The 27,999-nt window shown below is 34.9% G+C and overlaps 2 protein-coding genes across 3 annotated transcripts; one reads left to right on the top strand and one right to left on the bottom strand.

Moving 5' to 3' along the window:
- Positions 1-2,976: 2,976 nt before the first annotated feature.
- LOC143449788 (uncharacterized) lies at positions 2,977-8,279 on the bottom strand. Of its 2 annotated transcripts, XM_076950117.1 has the most exons (7): positions 8,133-8,279; positions 7,463-7,729; positions 6,676-6,790; positions 3,916-4,031; positions 3,712-3,829; positions 3,322-3,468; positions 2,977-3,205 (listed from the first exon to the last, which is right to left on the bottom strand). In XM_076950117.1, the coding sequence occupies exons 2-7, from the start codon at positions 7,716-7,718 to the stop codon at positions 3,103-3,105; spliced, it is 855 nt and encodes a 284-aa protein (XP_076806232.1). In that variant the 5' UTR covers positions 7,719-7,729; positions 8,133-8,279; the 3' UTR covers positions 2,977-3,102. The 2 variants fall into 2 exon arrangements, with proteins under 2 accessions (XP_076806232.1, XP_076806231.1); XM_076950116.1 differs by lacking the exon at positions 8,133-8,279 and having other exon boundaries at positions 7,463-7,896.
- Positions 8,280-19,752: 11,473 nt separating this feature from the next.
- Positions 19,753-27,999, top strand: LOC143450843 (sperm axonemal maintenance protein CFAP97D1-like). Its single transcript, XM_076951573.1, has 5 exons — positions 19,753-19,902; positions 23,097-23,248; positions 25,647-25,808; positions 26,356-26,478; positions 27,844-27,999. Exons 1-5 carry the CDS (start codon positions 19,800-19,802, stop codon positions 27,901-27,903), a joined length of 600 nt encoding a protein of 199 aa, XP_076807688.1. The 5' UTR covers positions 19,753-19,799; the 3' UTR covers positions 27,904-27,999.

Raw genomic sequence — 27,999 nt, 5'->3', positions numbered from 1 at the left:
CAATTCGTCCCGTACCGCATGGAGAATTACTTCCTGTTCCTGAGGTACCTAAAGAATTCACGTTACGTTGAAACACTATCTTCCAAAGAACCACACCTTATATCTCAAAAGGTACTACGACACCTTATCGAAAGACACTTTATCGAAAGACACTTTATCGAACGACACCTGATCGAAACGACAGCTGATCGAAAGACACTTTATCGAACGACAGTTAATCGAGCCGACAGTTGATCGAAAGACACTTTATCGAAACGACAGCTGATCGAACGACATTTTATCGAACCGACAGTTAATCAAAACGACAGTTGATCGAACGACACTTTATCGAACCGACAGTTCAAGCAAGATTTTAGCGTGTTTCTCAAACATTGGAACAATGAGCCATTGTGATGTGCGGTCTTTGTAATGGTGTGCATTAATGAATTGTGATGTATATATCATAAAGTTGACGATTTATATTTTATATCTATATTTTATATTTGTATCATAAAGTGTTCGATTGCGCATGGCGGCCGGCCCGCCCACATATTAATAAGATATCACAAGAATACGCACGAGAATCACTAAGTACGAGATTGTCTGTACAGTAGACTAGACTAGTCATTATAGATACAAAGAGTAAGGAATTGAAGGCAAAATTTAATAGCAAGGGGCATGTCGCTGTCTGACTTTTACACAAAGTAGCTTCTTGAAAGTGGTCTTTATCCCAGCTTGACCGACAGCGCAAAATAAATGGCTTCGATGCTTGGTAGCACGTACACATGTGAATGTCTTCCACCGGGTTCAAGATGACCTTCCACGAACGAATAATAGCATTGAAGGATGGCACAATGCGTTCAGCAAGCGTGTCTCAATATCCCATCCGACGCTTCGCAGACTCGTCAAAAAAATTAAGCAGGAAGGTTCCAACGAAATGTTAATTGAACAATTGAGTGCTGGAATCGATGGCCCACCACGGAAGAAGCGCTACGACGCTGTCAACCAACGGCTGAAGAGCATAGTTGAAAATTATGACTCAACAAATATGGACATAAAAAGTTATCTTCGAGCAATTGCACACAACTTGTAATTAAATGAATGCGATTGAAATGTGCACTTCGTCAGTTGTCGTGCTTTTAACAGTGCATGTTGCCAGTTCTTTTAATAAATTGTCGTTCTTTTAACAGTGCATATCGTCAGTTGTTTCAATAAATTGTGGATCTTTTAACTCTATCCTAACCAGGCTCGCGAGTTTACTAAAAAAACTAGGTGTGGCCAACCCCGCACACACATTTGCAATCGTTAATTACTAGAAACCTATGCGTCGTAGACGATGAGATTATTACAGGTTAGTAGAAACATCATCTGGCTTCCTGTATACATCATAATTGTAAAACTAAAGAAAGTGAATTTAGTGTAAATTAGGTATTTCTAAAAGTGACACATTTCTATAAATTCTTCTTGTTACGCCGCGCCCCCGCTGTGAAAAGAGAACGAAAAAGAATAGTTAGTCAAGTTATTGGTGCGTAAATGAGTAATACGTTTCAATGCGGAGAGAGAGCAAAATTATATAAATATCACAATATCTCAAAAATTACAAAATCCAACTTTATCAAACAAACATGGACAGATAGCTGAACATCACAATGACCCATTGTTTCAATGTTTGAGAAACACGCAAAAATCTTGCTTGAACTGTCGGTTCGATAAAGTGTCGTTCGATCAACTGTCGCTTTCATCAGCTGTCGGTTCGATAAAGTGTCGTTTGATCAACTTTCGGTTCGATAAAGTGTCTTTCGATCAACTGTCGTTTCGATCAGGTGTCGTTTCGATCAGGTGTCGTTCGATTAAGTGTCTTTCGATAAAGTGTCGTTCGATTAAGTGTCGTTCGATAAAGTGTCTTTCGATAAGGTGTCGGGTCACGATCTCAAAATGAATTGCACGATCTTATCCGGGATTTGGAACTACCAAAAGTTAAATCAGAAATTTAGACTTCAGCTCTAGACTACAGCAATGGAATCTTCTGGCAGAATCATCATCTTCGAAGACGGTAAATTTGATCAAGTGTTATTTGACAAAGAGAAAATTGCATGGGAAGCGTTTAAGTTGCAGGCCACAAAATTCTTGGGGAACAAAAGAGCTGACAACTACACGGAATTGGTGTAAATTTCATTAAAGCATACAGATGCATGGAGTGCAATATGTCACTGAAGATACAATTTTTGGACTCGCACCTGGATCTTTCCACCAAACTGTGGAGATGTTAGTGATTAGCATGGTGAGCGATTTCACCAATGCATATCTTCAATGCAAAAGAGGTACCATGGAAAACAGAATCAATTAATGCTTGCTCACTTTTGCTGGATGATATCTAGGGATGCTCCATTAACCGTATACGAGTTACAGGCCAAAAGGAATATAACAGATAAAATAGATTAGAAATTTATATTTGGAAAGTGGCAGTTATTTGTTGCATATGCTATGCTGAAATAAAAACGCTTGCAATTATTACACTGTTTGTAGATTGTTACTGTTGTGTTCAATAAAGTGCACCAAGGCTTGCCATATATAGATCAACATACAAAAAAAATTTTATCTTTTAAACTAGAGCTAATCAGCAATTTTAACCAACATTTTTGGATTCAGCGTCCAAAAATACATAAGAATCAATTGTTTTCTTAACGGAAGCAAAAAATTTTTCAAAAATTGTTGACCAGTGTTATTTTTAGACTTCTTTACTTATGTTTAATGTTGATATTTTTGATCGAAGGTAATTGGGTGACAACCATTTAAGAGTCTTGGCTATAGACTTTAGACTGCCTTGTGTAGTACAAGCTATATTGGTTAATAGGCTAAGTTAATATTTTGCTGCACTGAAGCGCTGTATTCTACTTTATTTGTCAATAAGTTATAGGCTCAGTATGTATCGTTGGTCATAAATGGCGCCTATTCACAGACTTCGATTTTTTATCTTGTCTCGAAGTACAAATGCAGTGAAGCATTATTCTACAATATATTACATTATGCAATTATTTTACACGCAAGGAGAATACTGATTGTTTTACAGCAATTAGCAAGTTGACATGCATCAGGATAGCAATAATTATTTCTTCAATGCTTTTACTCTTTTGAAATTCCGGCCGGAGCAATATTTTTCCCAGCAGTTTTTGTACTTGATGTAGATCCTGAAGTAACTGCTTTTATTTCCACCTTGAACATTACACTGTAGAAACATACAGAAACGTAAAAATGATAAAAATATGAAGGTCTATTTAAACACTGCCACATAAAATTCCCGAAAACTATCATTCAAGTGCACGCATTGTGTATACTACTTACAATTCACATATATATTTGTGCTTTGCAATTTGACTTCCCCTTTGGCTAGTAGAACAGGTTTCTTGTTTCCAACGTGCTCCTTGGTAGTCTTTACTAATGGCTACCCTTTCAATAGCTTGCCCGGGTGCATCGTTTATATCAATTATTCTGCAAACAGAATGGCAGACGAATACTTTCAGCAAAAAGCTGTTTAATTCTGATTGATGATAAAAATTAACTATTTAATAGTTATAAATATAATAATTATAAATATACTTATTATAATAAAATTATTTTCATGTGGCTGGTTAAAACACTTAAATAATGTTTAAAAGCAAACTTCTGACTAACTGCAGATTTACACTAACATTTTATTTTTATTCCTTTTTTTATATTATTTTTATCACTTACTGAAGAAGATTTTTTTTGTAATTATTTTTCAATTTTCTTGTTATGTCGTAACTTGCCGCTGATCCATCCTCCCAGGTCCAGACAGGAACTCCATCGTTGATATGATTATACGACAACCCTTAGAGGCGTATTTAATTATTGCAAAATTTTAAATCGGACACGTTCAAGTCTCCTGGTAAATAGGTGTTTGTCTGTTTTATTTACCTATCCAATAAAAATCTTCATCGTTAGGATCAACTTCTCGAATATAATCAGCCAGTTTTGTCAGATGTTTTTTGTCCTTGGCCACCGCAAGTCTTGCATTTTTATCTTGAGAGCAACTAAGCCAAAAGAGAAAATAGAATAGACAATAGTTTCAGTAAAAAACGTACTATGCTAAAAAACCTTTCATGATCCCGCAAAAAACCTAAACTGTGCTGGTGCTTGACACGTGTGGTATAACCTATATATCCCACTGCAAATACTTAAACAGATAATGACATAGTATGACATCGGAGACTGTAGTTGATTGACACACGAAGGCTAAAGGGCTTGGCCACAATAAAAAAAAGACAATGATCTTGTCTTATCGGCTCTAAAAATGCTTTGCCTTAAAAGCTAATGTATGTTGTTACTGTCAAAAAATTCTTATCAACTAGCCATTTCTTTATAATGGAGACACTTGGATAAGTCCCTTTAATTTGAAGCGAAAGACAGATAATAATACGTCGATGTTAGATACAGTTAATATTTGTATTGAACAAGTGATGCATTGAATTATGTTTTTAGCGGTAGCCTATACACAAAAAGGTGATTGCGAGTTCGTATTGGGAAGTAATCAGTTGGCACGATTGGGTGGCGTTAACTGTCACAAATCTTAACCTTTGACCAATCTTACGAGTTCTTAATTAATTACGTCAATTAGTTTCGTAAACAAATGGCATAGCGAAAAAGTCGTGATTAATTTCTTTTGTTTTTGAGCTTTAAAGTTAAAATTTAAATAACATGTATTCTATGTGAAATCTAAAAAGAGCCAACAGCCTTCTGCAGAAGTCATACAGTTTACATGTGGTCATCGTTCATTTTCAAACTGCAAGATGCTTAATGCGCCACATTAGTATACATGCAAGTATAATTTTTAAAATCGAAATCAAGATAATTGTCTTCGTAAGATTTTAATCACGACTCCATAAAAAAGAAGAATAACATTAATTTTTCCACCCTACATAATTAAAAAAAATAAAATATGTAGTAAGAGACAAACATTTTCGCCGGTTTGGCTTCCTTCGATAGCTTCGATATTATAAGCTATATAAGTACTTTATTATATAACGTAGATAGGGGAGATAAAACGGTAATTTCTTTCTCAACGTGACCATATTCTTTCAAAAGCGTAAAACACAGCGGAATCCATTTTTCGTTAGCAACTTAAACTGTCCCTACAACGACGTTGTACTTACCACCAATAAAAAGTGAAACCTTTTTTTGTTGGTGAATACAAAGGTCTCTTGTCTTAAAAAAGTAAGAGTTTGCAGAAATGACCGATTTTGCAAATTGTCTGCTGTCCGAAAGCTAAAAAACGATGGTAATATCGTCATCCTAACAGCAAGAGGTACAAAGTGAAAATAAAAATTCTTGAATATACCAGAAAGTATAAATGGTTAGCAGTAACAATGGCTGTAAAAACATATATTTTAACTGTAAAACTGTTGACTTATATAGGGTAATAATAAAAGTGATTCTCCTCAAAACGTAGGTCAATATAACCTAAACTAGCGCAGGTGAATATTATCTGAAACTAGTTAGGAATTATGTAAATAAAATGTTTTAACTGCAATTGTTATAGATAGCCGTTGCTACTTTTGGGACTTAGAAAGCAAATTCATCTCTCCCCATACCTTACTTTGCTAAATATATTTATTACATTAAATCAACCTGTTATTTTAATCTGTTAGATGCCATACTTTGTATGGTATATCTGACAAGTATCCAGTTATGGTAACCATGTGTATGGTATCCGTCATTCGCATGGTATCTTTATACAATAGAACATTTTGAAAGAAAAAATATGGTCCAGCTAACATCTGTATCTCAAAAAAATCTTGTTTTGCCTAATTGCGATCAAACGATAAGAGAGTATTGGCCAATAAACAACATTTTTAGTTTTGAGTTTTTTTTAGCAAACACTTAGTTTATCGGCTGTAAAATGCTTGTCTTAAATCAGGTAATTTATGTCAGCCTTATTAATAATAACATTCAAGCCTTGTCGCTCATTTGTGGTGTCAGATTAGTGATGGAAGCAATGGAACAAAAATGACGGCCTACTTGAAACAAAGCAAACTGCACATTGCAGTTGTGGATACGGAGTTGCTTATTGTTTAATCGAGTGGTAATAACAATCTTAGCAAAGTTATGCGCCGCATAGATCAGCTTATGAAGAGAAACAATTGCAAGCCTCGCATTAAACAGTGCAACGCTCGCCATTATTTTGTAAATGAATTTGTGCGTTTTAACATCTCTCAGAGAGGTTGAGAACAACAAAGCTTGTGGAAATTAACAAACAATCGAACCAAGAAGGTGGAAAATATACCTAGGAAAACAAATAGATCAAAAACAAGTAACTTAGTGGGACTGCAGACTACAGCAACGCATTTAATGCCGAAATTGCTTCATTTTAGAAAAAAAATATACAGCTTAACTAAACATTAAGAAACAAACAAAACAAAAACAATTGTCAATTATACTAAGGTTGGCGACCACGTATATAATTTTATGTATTATGGTTTTTTAGTGATAGGCTACAAGGTTTTGTGATGCATAATTGTGATCTTTTTTACAGATCCCCGAAAATAACCATATTTCGTTATTACCGCGTTTGACACCCTTACCTGCACTGGGGGTGCAAACCGTTTTATCTTTTGGCTGGAGGTACGAGGTACCTCACAAAACTGGGAACCAAATTACGAAATAATAAACATCTATTACATGTTCATGGCTTCATTGCAGTCCATCTCTTCTGCTGATATTTTAAGGCAATTGTACCCATCTTTGGTTTTGAAATATCCTTCTGGACATCTGCATTCTGGAAGCTTTGTACAATCTGCAAAACATATTTAACATAATATAACTTATTTTCCTTATCCTGCTGTCACAGATTTATAACATGAATTTATATAGTATTACTTGTAAACACAATACAAACTTTTATTAGAAGTAAACCTTTTGAATTTCTTTCATGTCATAGCATTATATTGGTGAGGTACAATAGGATTCATATCATATAACTCACATCCGAGTCAACTCGTTTTTTCAACAGACAAAGCAAAACAAAACACGACATTTACCCTAACGCATTGTTAACGCACATAAACGAACTTGTCGAATCGAAAGAACTGAAACATTTTATTATAAGTATGAACGTTTTTGCAGAGTTAAACAACGGTACGAGGTTCGCAATTGAAATCATTATATCTGAACTCAGTAAGATACTAAGATCGTAAGTATGGGTTTTAAATTCCGCTATGATTCATCACATCAGGGTTCGAGACACCTTTGACAAACTTTTTTCTGCAAACATTTTTCCAGTGACCTTTTTAATGAACTTGATACTGACCGGGCACCAATTAAGACTTGCAAAAAGATAACAATGTACCAAAAACAGTCAAATCAAATACACGTTAACTAATTGACATATTACACATTGTATATTGCGCAGCTATAAATTTCAACAATATAATATACGTTCTATGTTTGATTATAGTAAAAAGCCTACCATGTGCTATTGTTTTAATCCTTTCAATTGCTTTATCCAGTGAAGGAGGATCAGAACTGGAAAGTCCAGATGAATATTCTGCTAGAACACTTTGCATTCGTTGTAAAGCAGGTTTTGAGCAATTGCACAAAGAAAGCCAGCCTCTTGTATCATTTTTAACTTCATTTTCAAGTTCTTCATCATAACTTGCTGCTTTTACCGCCAGTACAAAGCAAGTTATGGTAACGAAGTATATAAGGTGAGATAATAATTCCATGTTCAAAGGTACTGAATAAAGCATGTACTTTAATATCTTAACAGAGACATTATTTTAAAACTTGGAAACTCCAAGGAAAATGTTAAATGTTAAATTTAACTTATAACTTCATTAAGTTACAAGGACATTTGTCGTTCACATTACTGAAGATATAGTTCATACCGACGGAGAAGACAGGAACTGTTAACTTATACACTATAGTGTCGGTACTCGGTAGATGTACAATTTGACGCTGCGCTTACATACGTAGTTAAAGTAAGCTTAACAAGCGTACATGTCTTTTTATCATAGTCGATATCTTAGTTTCTTTACATTAAAAGAACATATCTTATAGATAAATGGTATACTGTTATGGATATACAGATAGTCTATAATTACCATATATTGAACAACCTTAATTCAACAACAGCCCACCTATTCCTGCCGCTATGTAAAGTAATTCACGAAAAGACTTTCAAAATGTAATCTCCAGAATTTTGAAATTCTCTACGTTTATGAGACATTTTTCTAGCTAAAGAAGTTTACTTTAACATACATGCTTAGTTCATTCAGAGCTTGGTTGACGTATGTGTCATCGCCACGGGCGTAATCAATTTAACCACTTTGCTAAAGTCAAGGCCGCAGGCATCAAAAGAAGTTCATTTCTCTATATTAAAAAGAACATTGTATAACTGAATTTTGTCAGAGACACCTGATATTTTTTCACCTGGAGCTATATGCACAAGGTTGCAAGTTAAGTTCAACAAGCTTCGGAAACATAGGCTTTTAACAACTTTCACACATATCAGATTATGCCACATCTGATTCAAATTTTTCGTGACGCGCAAGAAAACGTTTTTGCAATATACAGTATTACTCTCACTGAGCTAACCTGACAAACAGGTTAGACAAACTACAATAAAGCCTCGGGCCATTCGCAGGAGGTTATATGATCGCAGACATGTGAAAAAGCATGTGAAGTGAACATGTTGAGCCCCCGGTCTATCTCTTTAAAGCACATATGTAAATGCGAAATATTTTATTATGGCAAAATGTTATTACGCAGACAATACTGCGAGAATCTTAACCATGCGAAAGGAATTAAATACAAACCATTTCCATCAGTTTCTACTATAAAAATATCACCACCTTTTTAAATATAATCCATTTCCTGATACTTTTTTGCGTGCAAGACCAGACAAAGCTCCTGTTGCCAAACTATGCAAACTATATTTTTTGTCAAAAAAGAAAGTGCTCTTGCTCAAGATCAGCTATAACATACCCAAAAATCTACCTTCGACCTTTTGATTATATTCGGGTTGAGTTAGATTTAGTTGGATAGTTGTCCCTTTTCCTTGCCTTACCATATTCACAATTTTGTTTATTCGAGTGTCGGTAAGAGCAATTTTTCTGCATCATCTTGTAGAATGTAGATCATCATAACTTAACTTTAAACTAACGGGATTTCCAGATTCAATCGCAGATTTGATTTTGTATTTCTGTGACTCGGAAATGTTAAGAGTGACTAATGTGTAATGTGTCATTTATTTTAGAAAATTTTTTTTTGGATTTGTTGTAAATGAAATCTAACTGTTATAGTTACTCCGCCTAAATTAAGTTAATAATAAGTTAATAACTTTGATCAGTCAAAGAAGTTTTCATATTTCAAATTAATTTTAATAGAATAGGTAAAAAGACTGGATGTCTAGGTGTTTAAATTATTTTATAACCTTGCGGAACACTTGGAAAAATCTATAAACAACTGGTTGTTGTTTGTCCGTTTATAAATGAACCATCAATAACGTTCAAATCAATAAATATGCTATTTACTCGTAGTATGTTTACAATATTCTGTGATTCAAAATAATGATGTCTGTCTCCTCTTGATTGTACACCCGCAGAGTAAATATGGTTTTCAAACCCAAGTACACCAGCAATTGAATTTTGAGATGTGAAATCAATTTGAAAGTTCTGTGATATAATTCATTATTGACTTTAGTGTATTTATGTTTGGTTTAATAGTTATCAAGTTATTATGTTTTCTTCGTTCCATTTCTAATTGATTCCAAAACGCTGCTTATCATTTTGCTCTGTGTCACTCAGAAAATCAGCACACAGCCACAAGAAATAATGTATGTGACAAACATATATTGGGAAAACTTGAGGGAATTTATAATCCTACTATAAGATAAACACTTGAACGTGGTATTGTTTGTAAGATATTTGGAACAAAAGACAATTTTGGCTTGGGTCTGGAAGAAAACGTGACGCGACACCTTATCGAAAGACACTTTATCGAACGACACTTAATCGAACGACACTTTATCGAAAGACACTTAATCGAACGACACCTGATCGAAACGACACCTGATCGAAACGACAGTTGATCGAACGACACTTTATCGAACCGAAAGTTGATCAAACGACACTTTATCGAACCGACAGTTAATCAAAACGACAGTTGATCGAACGACACTTTATCGAACCGACAGTTCAAGCAAGATTTTTGCGTGTTTCTCAAACATTGAAACAATGGGTCATTGTGATGTTCAGCTATCTGTCCATGTTTGTTTGATAAAGTTGGATTTTGTAATTTTTGAGATATTGTGATATTTATATAATTTTGCTCTCTCTCCGCATTGAAACGTATTACTCATTTACGCACCAATAACTTGACTAACTATTCTTTTTCGTTCTCTTTTCACAGCGGGGGCGCGGCGTAACAAGAAGAATTTATAGAAATGTGTCACTTTTAGAAATACCTAATTTACACTAAATTCACTTTCTTTAGTTTTACAATTATGATGTATACAGGAAGCCAGATGATGTTTCTACTAACCTGTAATAATCTCATCGTCTACGACGCATAGGTTTCTAGTAATTAACGATTGCAAATGTGTGTGCGGGGTTGGCCACACCTAGTTTTTTTAGTAAACTCGCGAGCCTGGTTAGGATAGGGTTAAAAGATCCACAATTTATTGAAACAACTGACGATATGCACTGTTAAAAGAACGACAATTTATTAAAAGAACTGACAACATGCACTGTTAAAAGCACGACAACTGACGAAGTGCACATTTCAATCGCATTCATTTAATTACAAGTTGTGTGCAATTGCTCGAAGATAACTTTTTATGTCCATATTTGTTGAGTCATAATTTTCAACTATGCTCTTCAGCCGTTGGTTGACAGCGTCGTAGCGCTTCTTCCGAGGTGGGCCATCGATTCCAGCACTCAATTGCTCAATTAACATTTCGTTGGAACCTTGTTCCCGCTTAATTTTTTTGACGAGTCTTCGAAGCGTCGGATGGGATAATGAGACACGCTTGCTGAACGCATTGTGCCATCCTTCAATGCTATTATTCGTTCTTGGAAGGAAGCGGAATTGGCCATTGGCCAAAATGGAAAAGGCAGCCGAGAATTTCTGCCCGAGGGAAGCTGGAAGAAAGAGCATTATATGCTGCCATTTCAAAGTCTATTGTTACGGTTTCTGGGGCTATTCCTGGTCGCTGTTGTTCCAATAAACAAAAGATGCGATTGTACACAGCTTCAGATTTGTTCTCGGTAATGGTGTATACGAGTGGCACCGTGCGATTTTCATCGACCAGCGCGTGTATCGTGTACAGCTGGTATCCAAGTGGGGCAACATCAAATGTACCGTCACAAAACCAATTAGCGCAGTTGTTCAGTATATCCAGATTCTTTTGAGATGCAAACATATAGAATTCGTTCTCATCGTCTTCCTCGATAACGAAGGCTTCTCCCCTCGGTGTATTAGCTGAGCGTGATCTTAGCTTGATTTTCGTGAATTTCATTGTTGAAAATATTTTTCACATGTGTACGTGCTACCAAGCATCGAAGCCATTTATTTTGCGCTGTCGGTCAAGCTGGGATAAAGACTACTTTCAAGAAGCTACTTTGTGTAAAAGTCAGGCAGCGACATGCCCCTTGCTATAAAATTTTGCCTTCAATTCCTTACTCTTTGTATCTATAATGACTAGTCTAGTCTACTGTACAGACAATCTCGTACTTAGTAATTCTCGTGCGTATTCTTGTGATATCTTATTAATATGTGGGCGGGCCGGCCGCCATGCGAAATCGTACACTTTATGATACAAATATAAAATATAGATATAAAATATAAATCGTCAACTTTATGATATATACATCACAATTCATTAATGCACACCATTACAAAGACCGCACATCACAATGGCTCATTGTTTCAATGTTTGAGAAACACGCAAAAATCTTGCTTGAACTGTCGGTTCGATAAAGTGTCGTTCGATCAACTGTCGTTTTGATTAACTGTCGGTTCGATAAAGTGTCGTTCGATCAGCTGTCGTTTCGATAAAGTGTCGTTCGATCAACTGTCGGCTCGATTAACTGTCGTTCGATAAAGTGTCTTTCGATCAACTGTCGTTTCGATCAGGTGTCGTTCGATAAAGTGTCTTTCGATAAAGTGTCTTTCGATAAGGTGTCGTAGTACCGGAAGAAAACCCCTTATAAATTTATCAGCAGAAATTATTACCAAAAGAACTTCAGAAAACGGTTTGTAAAAAGGTTTATTAGACGCAGAATTTACGTTACAGATATTGATGTAATATGGGCAGCTGATCTTATTAATGTACAACCTTTGTCTAAACAAAACCTGGGATACAAATATTTGTTAAATGTTATAGACATTGGAAAGGTTTCACATAAGATAGGTAATAGGTAATTATTAAAATGGTTGGGTTATCCGGAATCACTGTCAACTCGGATACCTTATTTAGAAAATGTCACCCTAAATAAATACTTTGCGGAATGTCAGAAACAAGTCCAGGTAATTTAGATCAACAATGTTGTATGTGAAAAAAGAAAATATTAAGGCATACATTTACTAATTGTTCCACAAAGTTAGGAAAATTAAAAACATTTGAACAAATTAATGCAGCTTTTTACGTTTTGGAAAAGAATTCTGGTCTAACTTTTTCTAAGTCACAAAAATCGTATTGTGAATTTATAATCACATTTTCAAGCCATAATGAGAATACAGTTAAATACCCTTGTAAATTAAGACACCAAGTGGAGTTCTAGCTCATGCTTTTATCTAGGAACATGTAAAATATGTGATGATATTCATTTTGATAATGAAAATTGGATAACTGATAAAACTACACCTGGAAACAATTATAAAAACTAATTTTAATATCTATTTCACACTAAGCATGGAATGTCTTACTGAATTATTTTTTAAATTTAAGTTTATTATGTTTTCCTCATACTTTAAAAGCAGAATCAATTTGTCTTTTCCCATTTTTGTTTTTTTTTCACCTATATTAGGAGTTGATAAGATATCTGATGCAAAAATTCTGAAAAATACTTTTATATTTTACATAGATAAACATAGGCACCACAAATAAAAGGTTGAAAATATAAAACCACCAGTTGGAGCTTCGATTCACTGCGTGTCTGGTTAAGTAAATTGTTTAAGTGTTGGTTTAGCGCTAAAAGTCTTCCCTGAGTTCAAATCACGAAGGGAGCAGTAGGGATAATCAAATAATGTAAAAATGTAGGTACTCTGTTGAGAATTATTTTTGAATCAACACTAATAAAATTTTTAACTTTATCACATGCATTTTTAAGAAAACTTCCACCAATTATTTTTTCTCTTCCAAATCGAATTTCTGGTTGTGATATCAACTTTCTAGTTAATATATGTAATTCTACGGGTTATGCCTATACCTTACGAAGGTTAATGTAAAAAGTTACTCTTTCATTGTTCATATCAGCGAAGTTATTATCTTGGTCTTTGATTGAAAATCGAATACTGTCAATTTGACATATATTTTCATTGACACAAAAACATTTTGTCCAAGTTCAACTTCAATTAAACATCCAGGAGCAACATTTGGGCTAACACTAAATAACAAATCGCTTGATATTCCATTGATATAACTCTCTTCAACTAAACTACAATCAATTTGTATGCTGTTAAGATTTGTAATATTGACAATATTTTGACTATCGTGCACTCTGTTTTCTTTCAGTTTTTCAGTTGTATTCCATCAGCCTCTTCAAGCGTACTACGAAAATTAGGACTCTTTAATGTATGAAATAGAAACGGATGATTTCTACAAAGAAGTTAATTCCGACGTTAGAAAAAAGTTTCGAGACTATAAAATTATGAAAAAAATCATACATCTGAAATAGAAACAGGATTAAATTGTAAAATTCCTGGATTTATGAAAGATGAAGCTGGTGGTCAAATAATTACCAAACTTACAGTACTGGACTTAGGTCAAAATTATATCTTTATATATTAGAATTAGACGAACATAAAACACGTAAAGGTGTGAAAAATAACTTTATTAAAAGAAATTGTCATTTGCAGATTACAAAAATTGTTTGTTTAATAAGGAGAAAGAATTTCCTCAGGTGAATTTGATGCGTTGAAAAAAGCATGATATTTACACAAACGAAGTAAATAAAGTTGCTTTCTCCGCAGACGATGACAAACGTATAATTATATTAGATGGAATTAGTGCAAAGGCATGTGAACATTATAACGTTAAACAAAATAAAATGATGATTAAAATTGATAAAGTTGAATTAACTTACTAATCGTTAACAAATTTAAAATTAATGGAAGCCACAAAAAAATTAAAAATAAACTATCATCTGGTTATGTTTTTTTGATCATCTATGTTTGCGTGTAGTAGTAAACTTAGTGATGGTTTTGATTTTCAATAAATGATAAATGAATTATTATGATTCTAAGTAACCAAGAAAATTTAATAACAATAACTAACATTAGACTTCCCACTGACAAATTAGGGCTTGATAAGCAACTTTTTTTAAATAATATTTTTTCAACCCAATCTAAATATATTGGTTCGTATCTCAGTTAGCATAGGTGATCAAATAAATATCAATAATTCGCTGTGATATCCTTAAAATACTCTTCCTGACATTCATAAAACTCTTCCCAAGTTTCTGGTTTGGGTATTATTTTTAAAAATACATCATATATTACAAACTATTTATTACTTTTTTTCATCTATTTATAATTTAAAACTCCAAATTTTTTTATTTCTTCTGCTTCTATAACCGCTTTTTTCCATTGTTTACTTTTTCCTTATAATGTCTTTCCAATAATTTCTAGATCTTTTTCTTTTTTAAACATTTCAATGATTTCCGCAATAAACACAGAAAATTCTTTTCTATATTTTGTTTTTAAATTTTCTAAAGTTTGTTCCACTTTTAATTTTTTGGGTACTTTTCACAATTTTATATAATGTAGTTTTAGTTTAAATATTTTATGTACTTGTATGTTATTGAAAATTGGATACTTTTAAAGCTTCATTTTTTGTTGACGTGCTCTTTTGTGTTAGCATGGGGCAGGTAGTGATGCAGACCGCGATTTGATTTCGCTGTGAGATACACTTCATTTGCTTGTCGTGAAATAAAATGTATATCTTATGAGTGCAAGTTAAACGGTAGTAAATATGAGATAAATAATGGGTGTTAATAGTATTACCCTAGGTATCAGGGGGTGCATTTTGGTTGTGGGCGTTTGTGGAGTTGTTTGGTTATGAAGCCAAACGTTTGTGGGGTCCAGTTTTGCGCTTGTGAAGCTCAGTACCAAAGACAGTTTGTGGGGCTTAGTATTAGTTTGCATTTGTGGGACCTTGTTTGCGTTTGTGAGGTAAATTTCCCCAAGCTGATACAGAAGCCCTGTTAGGCATAATATTTGTGTTGTTTAGTTCTTTGTTCATTTATTCATTTATGTAAACGTTTGGACAGTCGTGTTGTCCACTCTATAGTAAAGTATAGCGTGTTTTCTAACAGAATGGATGAGTTTTAAAGTTATTACAAACATAGAGCAGTGATACCACATTGAAATGCACGCCGAAATGATTAAAAAGCAAATGAAAATTTGACAAAGACAAAACTTAGTAGTTTGGCTGGACGCAAACGAATCTCGCCTTTAGTGGGTTGGCGCAATGACCAATAAGGTTAACTTGCATTAACTTTAACGGCGAGCGGCGGGGTGCTCATGAACTGGCAATCATTGTATATATTTTTCATTTTTTAGAAATTGCCGGCTGCGTAACATGCTTCGGGGAAGAGTTGTAGGTAATACTGTAAGCCGTGTACATGTGGAGAAAACTTTCTAAAAACAATAAACAGAGTTACAAGTGGTATATCGGTAAAACATTTATACCAAACACAAAGTCACACATTGTGCACAAGAATGGCGATAACAATATCGGGGGAATAAGCTACATATACACTTAAAAACACATCATGGAATATATCTAAACATACGTCTAACTCTAAAGCATATCAAAGTGCAATGCTAACCTAACACGCCTGTTGGCATGGTTACAATACAGAAAATTACAAAAGTTAAATTTTGTAACAGTACTATGGGGTGGTCGGACGATTCAACCCACGGACGATTCAACCCCGGACGATTCAACCCACGGACGATTCAACCCAGGACCATTCAACCCAGGACGATTCAACCCACGGACGGTTCAACCCACGGACGATTCAACCCGCGGACCATTCAACCCGCGGACGATTCAACCCACGGACGATTCAACCCGCGGACGATTCAACCCCGGACGATTCAACCCACGGACGATTCAACCCAGGACCATTCAACCCAGGACGATTCAACCCACGGACGGTTCAACCCGCGGACGATTCAACCCGCGGACCATTCAACCCGCGGACGATTCAACCCACGGACGATTCAACCCGCGGACGATTCAACCCGCGGACGATTCAACCCGCGGACGATTCAACCCGCGGACGATTCAACCCCGGAAGATTCAACCCGCGGACGATTCAACCCGCGGACCTTTCAACCCACGGACGATTCAACCCAGGACGATTCAACCCCGGACGATTCAACCCGCGGATGATTCAACCCGCGGACGATTCAACCCCGGACGATTCAACCCAGGACGATTCAACCCACGGGCCTTTCAACCCACGACAGCATCTTCCAAATGTTAGTGAAGTCGCTGTCTGCATTGTCTTTTGTTGCAGTCGCTGACCTGGAGAGTATTTTTGAACAACTTGCCAGCACATTTCCAGACGAGGTAGCCTGCAACGATCTTTTAGTTTACTTTGAAAGCAATTATATCCGTGGTTCAAGAACAAGACGCCAGCAACGACAGGCTAGATTTCCCCCTTCGTTGTGGAATCATTACGACGACGCGATACTTTGCGAGCCCAAAACAACAAATTGCACAGAAGGGTTTCACAATGCCCTCAAATCACTATTTCTGTGTTCTCATCCGAACATTTGGTCATTTCTGGACGGTATAAAACGCGATATCGCGATACAACGGCTCGGTGCTCAAAACGCAGCAGTTGTTAATTTGGACCAACCACGAAGCAAATACACGCACCTGGCTCACAGACTTTCGGCAAAGGTTTGCACTTATGCAAATGAGCCAGATAAATTGATGTATCTGCGTGCAATCGCTCATATGTGCTAATTAATTACCGTTTGTAGTACCCTTTTCAGCTTTGTGTTTTATACGTGCTGTGTTTGTGTTCAGGTTCATGTTCTTAAGCTTGCCTGTAAATAAAACAACTTTCTTTCTAATTAATCGATGTATAAACAGGTGTCTATAAAAATATCTGTAATTTGTGTACATGCAAAAAAATAAATACACACATTTACGTACGTGGGTCGAAAGCATTTTGTCTTTTCAAAAACTTCAAAAATGTTAACTTAATGCTAAAAGGAGAACATTTTATATAATAACCGATCTACACGGGTAAATACAAAAAATAATAGCAGGCGTAGACAGAAATGTACGCAAAGTACTGTATAGGGCAAAATAACAATATTCAAGGTTTTACTGGAAAGCAGAAAACAATAAGTGTTTTGATGTACAACCAATGCTAACAAGAAGTGGTAAAAGAAAAAAAAAGGAAACACAAAAAGCTTTATATTAGCTTAGGCCTATATATTAGCTTTATTTAGCTTACATAATATTGGCTACAAAGTAACTTGGTGATAACCTAAGCCAATAGTACGTGAAAGGTCCGTGGGTTGAATGGTCCTAGGTTGAATCGTCCTGGGTTGAATGGTCCTAGGTTGAATCGTCCTGGGTTGAAAGGTCCGTGGGTTGAATAGCCCGGGGTTGAAAAGTCCTGGGTTGAAAGGTCCGTGGGTTGAATAGTCCGGGGTTGAAAAGTCCTGGGTTGAATCGTCCGTGGGTTGAAAGGTCCGTGGGTTGAATCGTCCTGGGTTGAATCGTCCGTGGGTTGAATCGTCCGTGGGTTGAATCGTCCGCGGGTTGAATCGTCCAGGGTTGAATCGTCCGTGGGTTGAATCGTCCGCGGGTTGAATCGTCCTGGGTTGAATCGTCCGTGGGTTGAATCGTCCGGGGTTGAATCGTCCGTGGGTTGAATCGACCTGGAACCGTACTATGGGGATGGCGAAATTGATTGTTTTATGTGAGCCTAAAGCCAAAGGCTTTAGTTTTTTTTAGAACTCTTTGACTATTTTATTTTTGACTCCGTGGTTTATGCTATCTATGATTGTTTCTTTAAGTCAGCACAACGTTCATAAAGTCCAAATTCTTACATTCTAAAATATTATCGTAATAACATCAGAAGCAATTCCATATCCATTTTTAAATCCGAATAACTTAGAGCTAATCACTTGAACTGCATGATGAATAAGAGAGAAAGGAAAGAGATCGCTTTGAACAAAGCCTCAGTTTTTATACCACTATGCCAGCCAATGAGTGAAAAACATCATTATTTACATCATGCTACGTGTACAGAGTATTTCATAGTAATAGCTAAAAATCTTACATATTCTACGTCACCGAGATTTTTTACCACAAGTACCATTTAACTTCGTACGCTCTAAATATATGACACTTAAAAACACTTATAGCCTATACTGGGTCCACGATGTCGGTTTAGGAATTAAAGGTTTGAATGACATGATTAACCAATGACAGTAGGCCTACAGTTTCTTAATATTACATTTGATCTAGCTCGAGAACACACACGGTTATGAAAATGCCAATTAGATAAATTAATTATTATTATAATTCACTTTTACAATCACCATAGTAGCCTACAACTGTGCCATTGAAGGGTTGCAACTCGAGTCAAGTCAAGTCAAGTCAATTTTAGTTGTGACTCGAATCAAATTGAAAAACATTTTTGACACCGCAGTACGTTTTGCGTTAAATGGGTTATGTTTACTTCATGACGGTCTCCAAATTAGTCTAATGATGATCGGTACTTTCTTTCAAAGTAGTGTAATTTTCTAGAAAAGATAAACGATTTTCTTACCTAAAGCTACATTGTTTGCTATCGCAATTATCATCACCCGATTCGAGTCCTTTTAAACATTGAATTGAGACAAATCGAGTCACTTTGAAAATTAACTCGAGTCATGTCGAGTCATTTAGCCATATGACTCGTGTCAAAGCAACTTACAGAAAATAATGGCTCCGGTCAAGTCAATAACTCGAATCAATGCAACACTGGTCACTGGTTATTGCATACTACCACAACAATACTTTATAACATTGGGAAACATACTAAAATTTTGCATCGTAAGCTATATGGCTAAACGGGTTAAGCCTCTTCATTTAGTACATTTCTTCTTCATTTGCTGCATTTAGTATGTTGGTTATGATTTCAACATACCACGTTTCTTCATGTTATCTCGACGCAAACAAAAAAGTTTGGTAAGTCCTGATCTAAATTATGTACTTTAGAAAAACTGAGTCAACTTTACTGGCACAAAGGATAAGTATTTGATACAGGTAGATTTTGTTGATTCGGGCTGTTAACTGGTTTCAAAAATAAGTGTGTAGTTTTGACATTATTTGTAGTATTTTGTAATGCCATTCAATTTTCTTTTATTCAAGGCCACTCAACGAGTCTAGACCTAGACTCTAGACTACAGTACAGTTGATTTATTTATCTAATTTCTATGACGCAGAATTACTTAGTGATGTCATAATTTAAAAAAATAATCAAAATCACTAAGCTAAAACTTTTCCCTTAAGTTGAAATTAGGAGTAACAGGACTTGGAAAGATTAAAAACGTAATAACGTATAATGCATCGCGCATATCAGCCAACTACCCCCGCAAATAACAAGCTACTAAAGAAAAGATGGGATCAAAGTCGATTTGACTTTCACAGGCGAAACGTAACACAAGGTAAGAAATTGTGGAACTCATTAACCCTGAAATAATTGCAAGGAAAGTTTACTTTACAATGTTTAAACTGGCTTAAAAGCCAACATTTTGTAGACATTGTTATTGTGGTTTCTGATTTGATGTTTTGCCTACCCTACATAGGCCTACCATGTTTTCATTTAATTGAGTAATTACGGCCACAGACCAAAATTTTTGATCGAGATCGAAAATTTTAGTAACGAAAAAGGAAAATGAGATACGGTACTTCTTTCTATGTCAGGGGTTGTCAAATCCTGTCTATTTCTAAGATTATACACTTATTCTGAGAAAAAAGTGTCTTCAGTGGCTTAGCCGTATTCTAAAGGTACGTGGAGCGAACATGTTATCACTGTAGAAAAGGCAACTCAATTTTTACAACCGAAGTTTATTTTTCGAATATGTAACCGGTAAACAATTTACCTTGGGTTACGGGAGTACAGTAAATTTCAAACATCGGGAACCGGAGATTGTATTTCGTTTAAGCTGCTTTTTCCCGACCAGTGGTCCCGAACTCGGAATCATTGTTTGACGTAATTGCTTTATTAGAAAAATTGCTATATTTCTGTAAGGCTCACTTCAGAAATTGGTATAAAATCATAAATCGGGCGACAAACTTAAATCAAATAAGAAAAGGACGACCGCTATCTATTTATAATATGAAGACTGACTGCACAAAATTATTTAATAGCAGCGTTTGCCAAATTAAATCTCTGCTAAATAAAAATACAGTGCGGTTCCAGTACTAAACCACAACAACAGCATTTGGCATGATGAAGTTACTTCGATTAGCCACGTTCCTACAGCTATTGCACTGACAATGTTACGTGTCTATTGAATAGGTCAAAAACCATTATAACTTTAATTGACATTATTTAATTACGCATAGGCCTTTAATTTTTCCGGTGGCGAGCACATTCTCATCATAGCTGTTATGACTGGAAGGAACATTTTGGGCTTTCTCTTGCATTTACGTACTACGGTAAAACTTTGCTGCGCCTGCTTTTCTGTGACGGTTGTTTCTATGACAAATAATTATGGATTGCTAAAACAGTCGAAGACAATGCGGTGTGTTATAATGTATGTTTGCTGAGATTCGTTTAATGCAGGTTTATTCAACGGGGGCGATATCGGCCCCCAAGTGACAATATTGTCCATCAAGGGGGCAATTGTGACAATCTTTGAAGTTGGGAGCGATTTTAGTCTTTAAGGGAGCGGAAAACGCTGTTATCATTGCCTTCCAAATTGTGATTTTATAATTATGTATCTGTTATTTACCGCGCTATTATTGCATAGGTCATATTTGCTTTATTTCTGATTGTCCTTTCTATTTTGCAATAATTTCAAAGCATATCGTACATCGCAAGAAGTAAATACATTCGTAGAAAAATAATGAATAGGGGCGATTTTGACCCAGAACTCTGTAAAAGGGGTGATTTCACAAAATAGGTTGAAGACCACTGGTTTAATGGATAGGATCAGGAGATGCTGATAAACAGCTTATTGCAGTATTTTTTATTCTTATACCTACGATTAACGCAAAATTGTATAAACAAGTAGAAAAATTTGCCTATTATAACTATATTTCCCTGCAAAAACGTATCAGTCGTGGCAGTTGTCCAAATCTACTACATTGAGCAATCACAAAATATAAAACAAAATTCACGTAAAATCTTGTGTTTCTATGGCATCCATTTGTTTGCACGTATCGCGTGGCATGTCTGAAAACATAGTGGTTATATGATATGGTATTGACATAAGGCCGGCCATGACGATCCAATGGCTGCTCGACTTGTACACCCACACATTATGCCTGCTACTTACAATAACACTATACTTACTACTTTTGGTAAGGTATAGCAAACACTTTTTGCATAAAACATAGCTTTTAGTGTCACTACTCTGTTTCTTATTACTAACATGTTATTATTACAACATAATTTTTTTTTTGTCAAAGGCTTATTTACTTACTTCTGTACAACCTACCATGTTAGAAACATACTTGTATACCAATTACCGTATAATATTATATGCTAACCTATAGAAGGTTTTGGCTCCATGACCGGCCGTTCTGGACCGTGCAATATATATGCAATATGTCAAACATGGCAACTGTTAATTTATTATGCCAGTTTTAATCCCAATTTTGACTTCCAACCAGACCACGATAAAATTAAAAATTTTGATGTCAAAAATTTTGATACAGTAATTAAGTTATGATATGTTTCCAAATGTCGGCAAAACTATGAACAGTTTTTTTATTCTAAAATGTTTTTATCATAAAGCTGAATGAAATAAATATATGTCTGGTGCCAGCACCATTGACAAATGGCTCTTTTGATAAAACAGTGAGATTAAGATAAAATGGAAGTAAAATAATATAAGTCAAGTTTAGTCAAGGATAAACCCGATATTGCACAGTGCTTCACCGTTTGTAGAAAAACTTGGAGGTTATATGTTCATCATTATTGTGAAAAAAAACTATGTCTGCACAAGTCAGCCTTAACATCAGAATGATTTTTCCTCAAGTGAAGTATTCTTTTTGCCCTTTCTTCTCCTCCTTCGAGTTCCCGCGTGTCATCCCGCATTAGCTACCTGATTTGCTGCCTTCCGATACTTTTGCGTCTAACTTCAAAAGTGTTTAGTTGCAATCTGTCTCACATACGACCTTCATTTAGGCATGTCCCATTCTTGTAGTGTGCCAGTGTGACCCTTATGCAATAACATAGCGTAACGTCGCATTGCGTATGTTTCTTTTTTATATTTTGCTTGTGTAGTATTGCCGTTTTATTGCTTTTGCTTTATTGCGCTCTGGAATTTTGTTTTTTCATTATGGTCATGCTTTTTAATTTATTTTATTTTAGACTGATGATGTCTAATCCTGGGCGAAATATGTAGCGGTTTTAACACCATAAAACTATACTGTTTTTTTAATAAGTTGATGTTGTCTGAACCGTGTTAACCAAATTTTGAAGTGAAATAAACAAAAGGATATAGTTTGGCACTCTAATGGTAAAACGAAAGACCATTTCGCAGTACACCTGAAGAAGCAAGCTTATGCTTGCGAAAGCTCGTGTAGAAAACTATAAAGTTAACCTTTAGAGTGCCAAACTATATCCTGTTTTTTTATTATGTTTTTCTAATGTTTCACTTAATTGTTCTTATGTGGCGTACGATAGCAATGCCTGTCATCGACAATCGACCACCTGAAACATACATGCACTTGCACCTAAAACTGAAAAAATTGCAAATGGAAGAAGAAAGACTGGCGATAGTAGAAAGAGATAACCGAATACTGATGGAAAAAATGAGTTACATAATGAGAACAAAGGTATATTGATTTTATTACGAAATAATTTAAAGATTATACCATACTTTACCAGAGTGGTAATCATACTAATATTTAGAGCTAAATACATAACTCATAAAATGGTTTCAAAATTATAAATAATAATAATTAATTACAGTATTTGGTTGCATCGCGAGCAATTTGGGTAACTTACGTGCATGTTGGCTTTAATAAAACAAAACTCAATTGGGCCAGTTTATTCTAAGCAAAAACTAACCAAGCCTATCATGCATGGCCAAGACTAGCAAACATCAGTAACACATAGTAGCCAGATATTAACTCGGGCTGCTGGTGGTTCAAGAGCAATTGATTTTCTACACCTCTACTGCAATAGACTCTATACTGTAGCAAGGGTTCTTAATGTTTGCTTTAATACCCGTGGGGTTATTGAGATTACATTTTCGCGATACAATATTGAGTATTTTTATTTCAGAATAGGTGAAGTTATAGATTACACAGTAAGTCAGTAATTGTAATGCGAGAATCGTAAACGACCTGAAGTAGCCTAATCGTAGCGTAACTGATACTCAACTCAAATTGGGTTGTAGGCTACATTTCAGAATAATGGCTGTCAGCATAAATTTTTCATTATACCTTTTTTACATATGATATCAGTTTTGTATATCAGTATTCAGTATTTAACAGTCACTGGCAATCAGGCATTACGCTTACAACGTTTCATTGTTACATATTAATGATAACATTACCGATATTAATAATAACTTTAATAAGTTATCAATGCTAAACTTTATAGGTATTGGGCCAATAGGGGATCTTCAGATTTAAGGTTATTTCGATTAAGGGTATTGAGACATAAAAACTTAAATAACCACTGATTGATTTAATTATTTACTTTAACCAAAGAAAAGGTGTTGTGTTTGAAAATAGTGAATGGTGCTGAATGCCACACGACTACACAAGCATCGTGGGTCTAAATAAAATCAGTGAAATCAAATCACACCTACAGGGTGCCGAACTGGAATTGAAACTATATACCGGTTAGAGCGGATGTTTTTTAGGAGACCGAAGCAAAAAGGACAAAAATACTTACTATATAAGTCTATATCGATACTTCTAATTGCGAAATGTCCTTAGCTAAGAACTGCCCACACCTGATGAATTTCTTTGAGATAATGAAGTTACTCGGAGCGAACCATACGTTAGTAAGTTTGCTAAACCTGAACCCACAACAAAGTAAATGTTTGTACCCAATGCAGACCTGAATGGAAGTATAACCCGTAAAATAACATTTTGTAAAACCTGAACCGGAGTTAGGCCGTTTCCAACTGTGATTCGACTCCCTCCAAACCTTACGATCCTATATAGCTCAACTTGTTGCAAAACAGCAAACCTTGAAAGATCATGCTTTACTCAATAAATAGGTCATGTTAATGGGTATTGCTAAATTCATCAAAATGCATCTAAGACCTAGTGTAAATATTTTGAAGAAATTTTTGCTGGTTAGGTTTTTCTCTTCCTTGAAGTGTCCTACCCATCCGGACCTCAGCAAATTCGAAATTTGAAGTGATTTAAGATCAGTTGACCGTTGTCAGAGTGATCTTGCTGATATACTTCAACTTCGAGTGAGATTAGTTTAATTAAAATCACGGGTAATAGAGCCTTAAGTAAGTTTGTTACTGCGGTGGGAGATAAAGGACTGTTACGTTTTGAATAACAACAAGTTTGCTTATTTCTACAATTTGATAATTATACTAATACCTTATTTGATGAAATATGCGATGTATATTTCAATATTGCAACCTAGATACAGAATTTACTTTTTCGTTGTTATCTGATATCATTTGCCCTGTATCTGTATTGTACTGCGATCTGTAGAGTGCATAGAAAAACTTTGATAGAATAACTGGAAAGTTATCAGAATACTAAATACAAATGTCTAACTAATTTTTGGCGGTAGTGTACTTCTACTGTATTGCTCACCTCACTTCTACAGCATATTAAAGTAAAAAATGTTTTACAGTAATCATTATAACTAGTCTTCACATATTATAGACTTCATATGTTATTATAGATTTCACATGTTATAAAAAAGGCTGCCACTATTTCACGGAAAAAATTCGTATACGTACGAAGCTATATTTTTTAGTTAGTTGTCAACTCGACTTATATGTGATAATAACGTATTAACCTGAACCTAACGTAAATCTACCTTCTAATCTAAATCTAACTTCAATTAAACCCTAAATAACTCAATCGACTTTTCGTATCAATTTTCCTAACCTAACCTATCTTTAACAACGGGCTGCTTGACTTACTTTCGGTGAAATAGTCATTGTATTATAGATTTTTTGCATGTTATTTGTTAATTTGTACGAGCAATGATCGTAAAAGAATTATAGTTATCTAATTTCCTCTAAAGAGTCGGGTGGACAACTGGAATAATTATGAGCGAAAGAGTCTGAATAAGACAAAACGGCAGCGCGAATTGTTAAGAGTTACGCATGAAAATCAAGCAATATTAAAGAGATTATCTTCAAAACTACCCCATTATAATCGCTTTGTTTGGGAGGATGCCTGGAGGGTAAGTTTACAGTAATCAATAATCGTACTATGCTTATCTATGTGCTGTATTTTATAACATATTACTTATAACAAACTCAACATGAATAAATAACGTCAGTCTAGACATTTTCAAAACAATTATAAAATCTTTTCCAAAATTTAAAAAAATTTATTTGAAATGTTTAATGTTATGTAGCAGTTGTTTTTTTAATAAGATCATTACGAATAATGGTTTCCGTAACAATGTTGATGAATATTTAAAACCGCCATAATATGGTAAACATCTTTTCCTTAAAATGTGAACATTTTCGGGGTGCTGCGTTGTGCCTTTATAAAGCTCTCTAAACAGTTTCTAACGCTTTTATTAAATAGTATGGACTATTATCGATTTTTCAGTAGTTTGTTTTGTAACCGAATAATGTTCGGTGATTACTTTACGTCAAGAAAAGTAATTTCTAAAAAAAAACGTTTCTGGGCAAGAGTAGTAGACTACGACAATACGGTATGAGAACCATTTTTAGAAGGACTAATACTGTTCTTTTACATGTTTTATAATGTTATTACAGGTTAATCAGGGGTACATGGCAAACATTTCAAAGTATCCAGAAGACTGGGATTATAGCAAAAATTCTCTTCGCTATTCTTCACGGCCTCAGTCTTTCCATTCTCAACATAAGCCAAGTCGGAGGGTATTGTGACAGACACGTGAAAACTAATTACAGATGATTTCGACATAATAGTTTCATCGTATATAGTACAGTAAAACCTTGTTAAATCGACTTGGGTTAACTTAAAATTTCGAATAACTTGAAGTAGATTTACCGGTCCCAACAAATGCCCCAAAAAAGCAACAACCACTGACAGTTCCAACCATTAATTCCACAGCAACAAACATTTAACTCAAACGTTCGGTTAACGGGAAAATCTTTTTCTGATTCCCAGGGCATAAATAGCATTGCGTTATCACAAAATTAATCGAAAAAGTAGTTAAAGCTGCAATGCGCTATGGCCGGAAGGCGGAAACTAAATCTTAGGCTCTCTCTTCGCATTACGGTAAACCCACTAACTATACTATTCTGTGGCGGTTGATACCTAAGAAAAATTTCGCGTTTTGCGTTCAATAAACGCTAAAATGTTAAAACCATTCCGAAAATTTTGTTTAAAATAAAATCTGTGTGAACACAATGTTCTAAAATACGTTGGTTGCGTTTGTTTGATGCGTTTTATAATGTAAAACTTAAATTCTTTGTCATTTTGAACGGAATATCCTTTAATACAATAAATATATTTATATTAGGAAATATTGTAATCTTGTATATATTGTATTTTGTATAATAAATGTAAGACGTGTAATCGAAAGCAATAGTGTATAAGGTAACACAGCACTTCATTATCAGCAAAAAGGTTCAGGAAGTGGACATACTTCTTATTTGTAAAGTTCAGCACGACTACTTTCTGATGCTATGCCAAGCGAAGCTATACCCTGTTTCAGTAATTTCAAATTAGGTTATGATAATTTTCGTAAGCAAAAGAATGTTATTTTAAAAGTAATCTGTCAAATCGAACACTATTACGTTAAAAGAAATGAAGGTTTGCGATAAATCTTGCAAGAAATATCGGCAAAAATAATTAGATCAGATATGTAGAAACAACCCCAATAAAGTAACAACAAAGGCGTTAGAAACCGTACAAGGTAGCAATAATTAATTAACCATTACTCATTACTTGAGGAATTAAAAATTTATAGCCAACTTCATCCGCAAATATGAAAACAGTTCACTATATAGAATAATAAAAATCATGCCATTTTAATAACCAACGGTATCGTTTAAGAAATCGGCTACACAAACAAATGCCTGCTTGTTTGTTGTTTTGTTTAAACCGGTCATATGATGTTGTTGTACAGTCTATCAAAATAGTGACCAGTAAATTTCAAAACCCTGCTGTATAGACAAGAAATCACTTGAAAGGTTTTAATTCACATGTCGAAATTAGATGATGTAGGTTACAGCATGTAGGCGATATACTTTTAAAGGCAATTATGTATGTAACAGACGGCATCATCCAAGACAAAATCTGGTGGTCAATCACAAAACGAGGGAAAAGGTCATTAAGAAGATCAGGCAAACAGAAATTTGTAAAGGTCATTGGAAATTGAAGAAATGCATATAGCATACGAAAATTTGATTGAAATAAAAGTTGTTAATGTC

The sequence above is a fragment of the Clavelina lepadiformis genome, chromosome 3 (genome assembly GCF_947623445.1).
Source record: "Clavelina lepadiformis chromosome 3, kaClaLepa1.1, whole genome shotgun sequence".
Taxonomy (NCBI): domain Eukaryota; kingdom Metazoa; phylum Chordata; class Ascidiacea; order Aplousobranchia; family Clavelinidae; genus Clavelina; species Clavelina lepadiformis.
Note: the sequence above shows the minus strand (reverse complement) of the source record. Positions and strands in the feature narration are given on the sequence as shown.

Coding starts and splice junctions, on each gene's coding strand:
- LOC143449788 (XM_076950116.1), bottom strand. CDS start 7,742: ATGCTTTATTCAGTACCTTTGAACATGGAATTATTATCTCACCTTATA. Junction 4,032..6,675: donor TGCAATGAAGCCATGAACAT/GTAATAGATGTT, acceptor CTTTTGGCTTAG/TTGCTCTCAAGATAAAAATG. Junction 3,830..3,915: donor TGAAGATTTTTATTGGATAG/GTAAATAAAACA, acceptor TACGCCTCTAAG/GGTTGTCGTATAATCATATC.
- LOC143450843 (XM_076951573.1), top strand. CDS start 19,800: ATGCATCGCGCATATCAGCCAACTACCCCCGCAAATAACAAGCTACTA. Junction 19,903..23,096: donor CAGGCGAAACGTAACACAAG/GTAAGAAATTGT, acceptor GGCGTACGATAG/CAATGCCTGTCATCGACAAT. Junction 25,809..26,355: donor TTTGGGAGGATGCCTGGAGG/GTAAGTTTACAG, acceptor ATGTTATTACAG/GTTAATCAGGGGTACATGGC.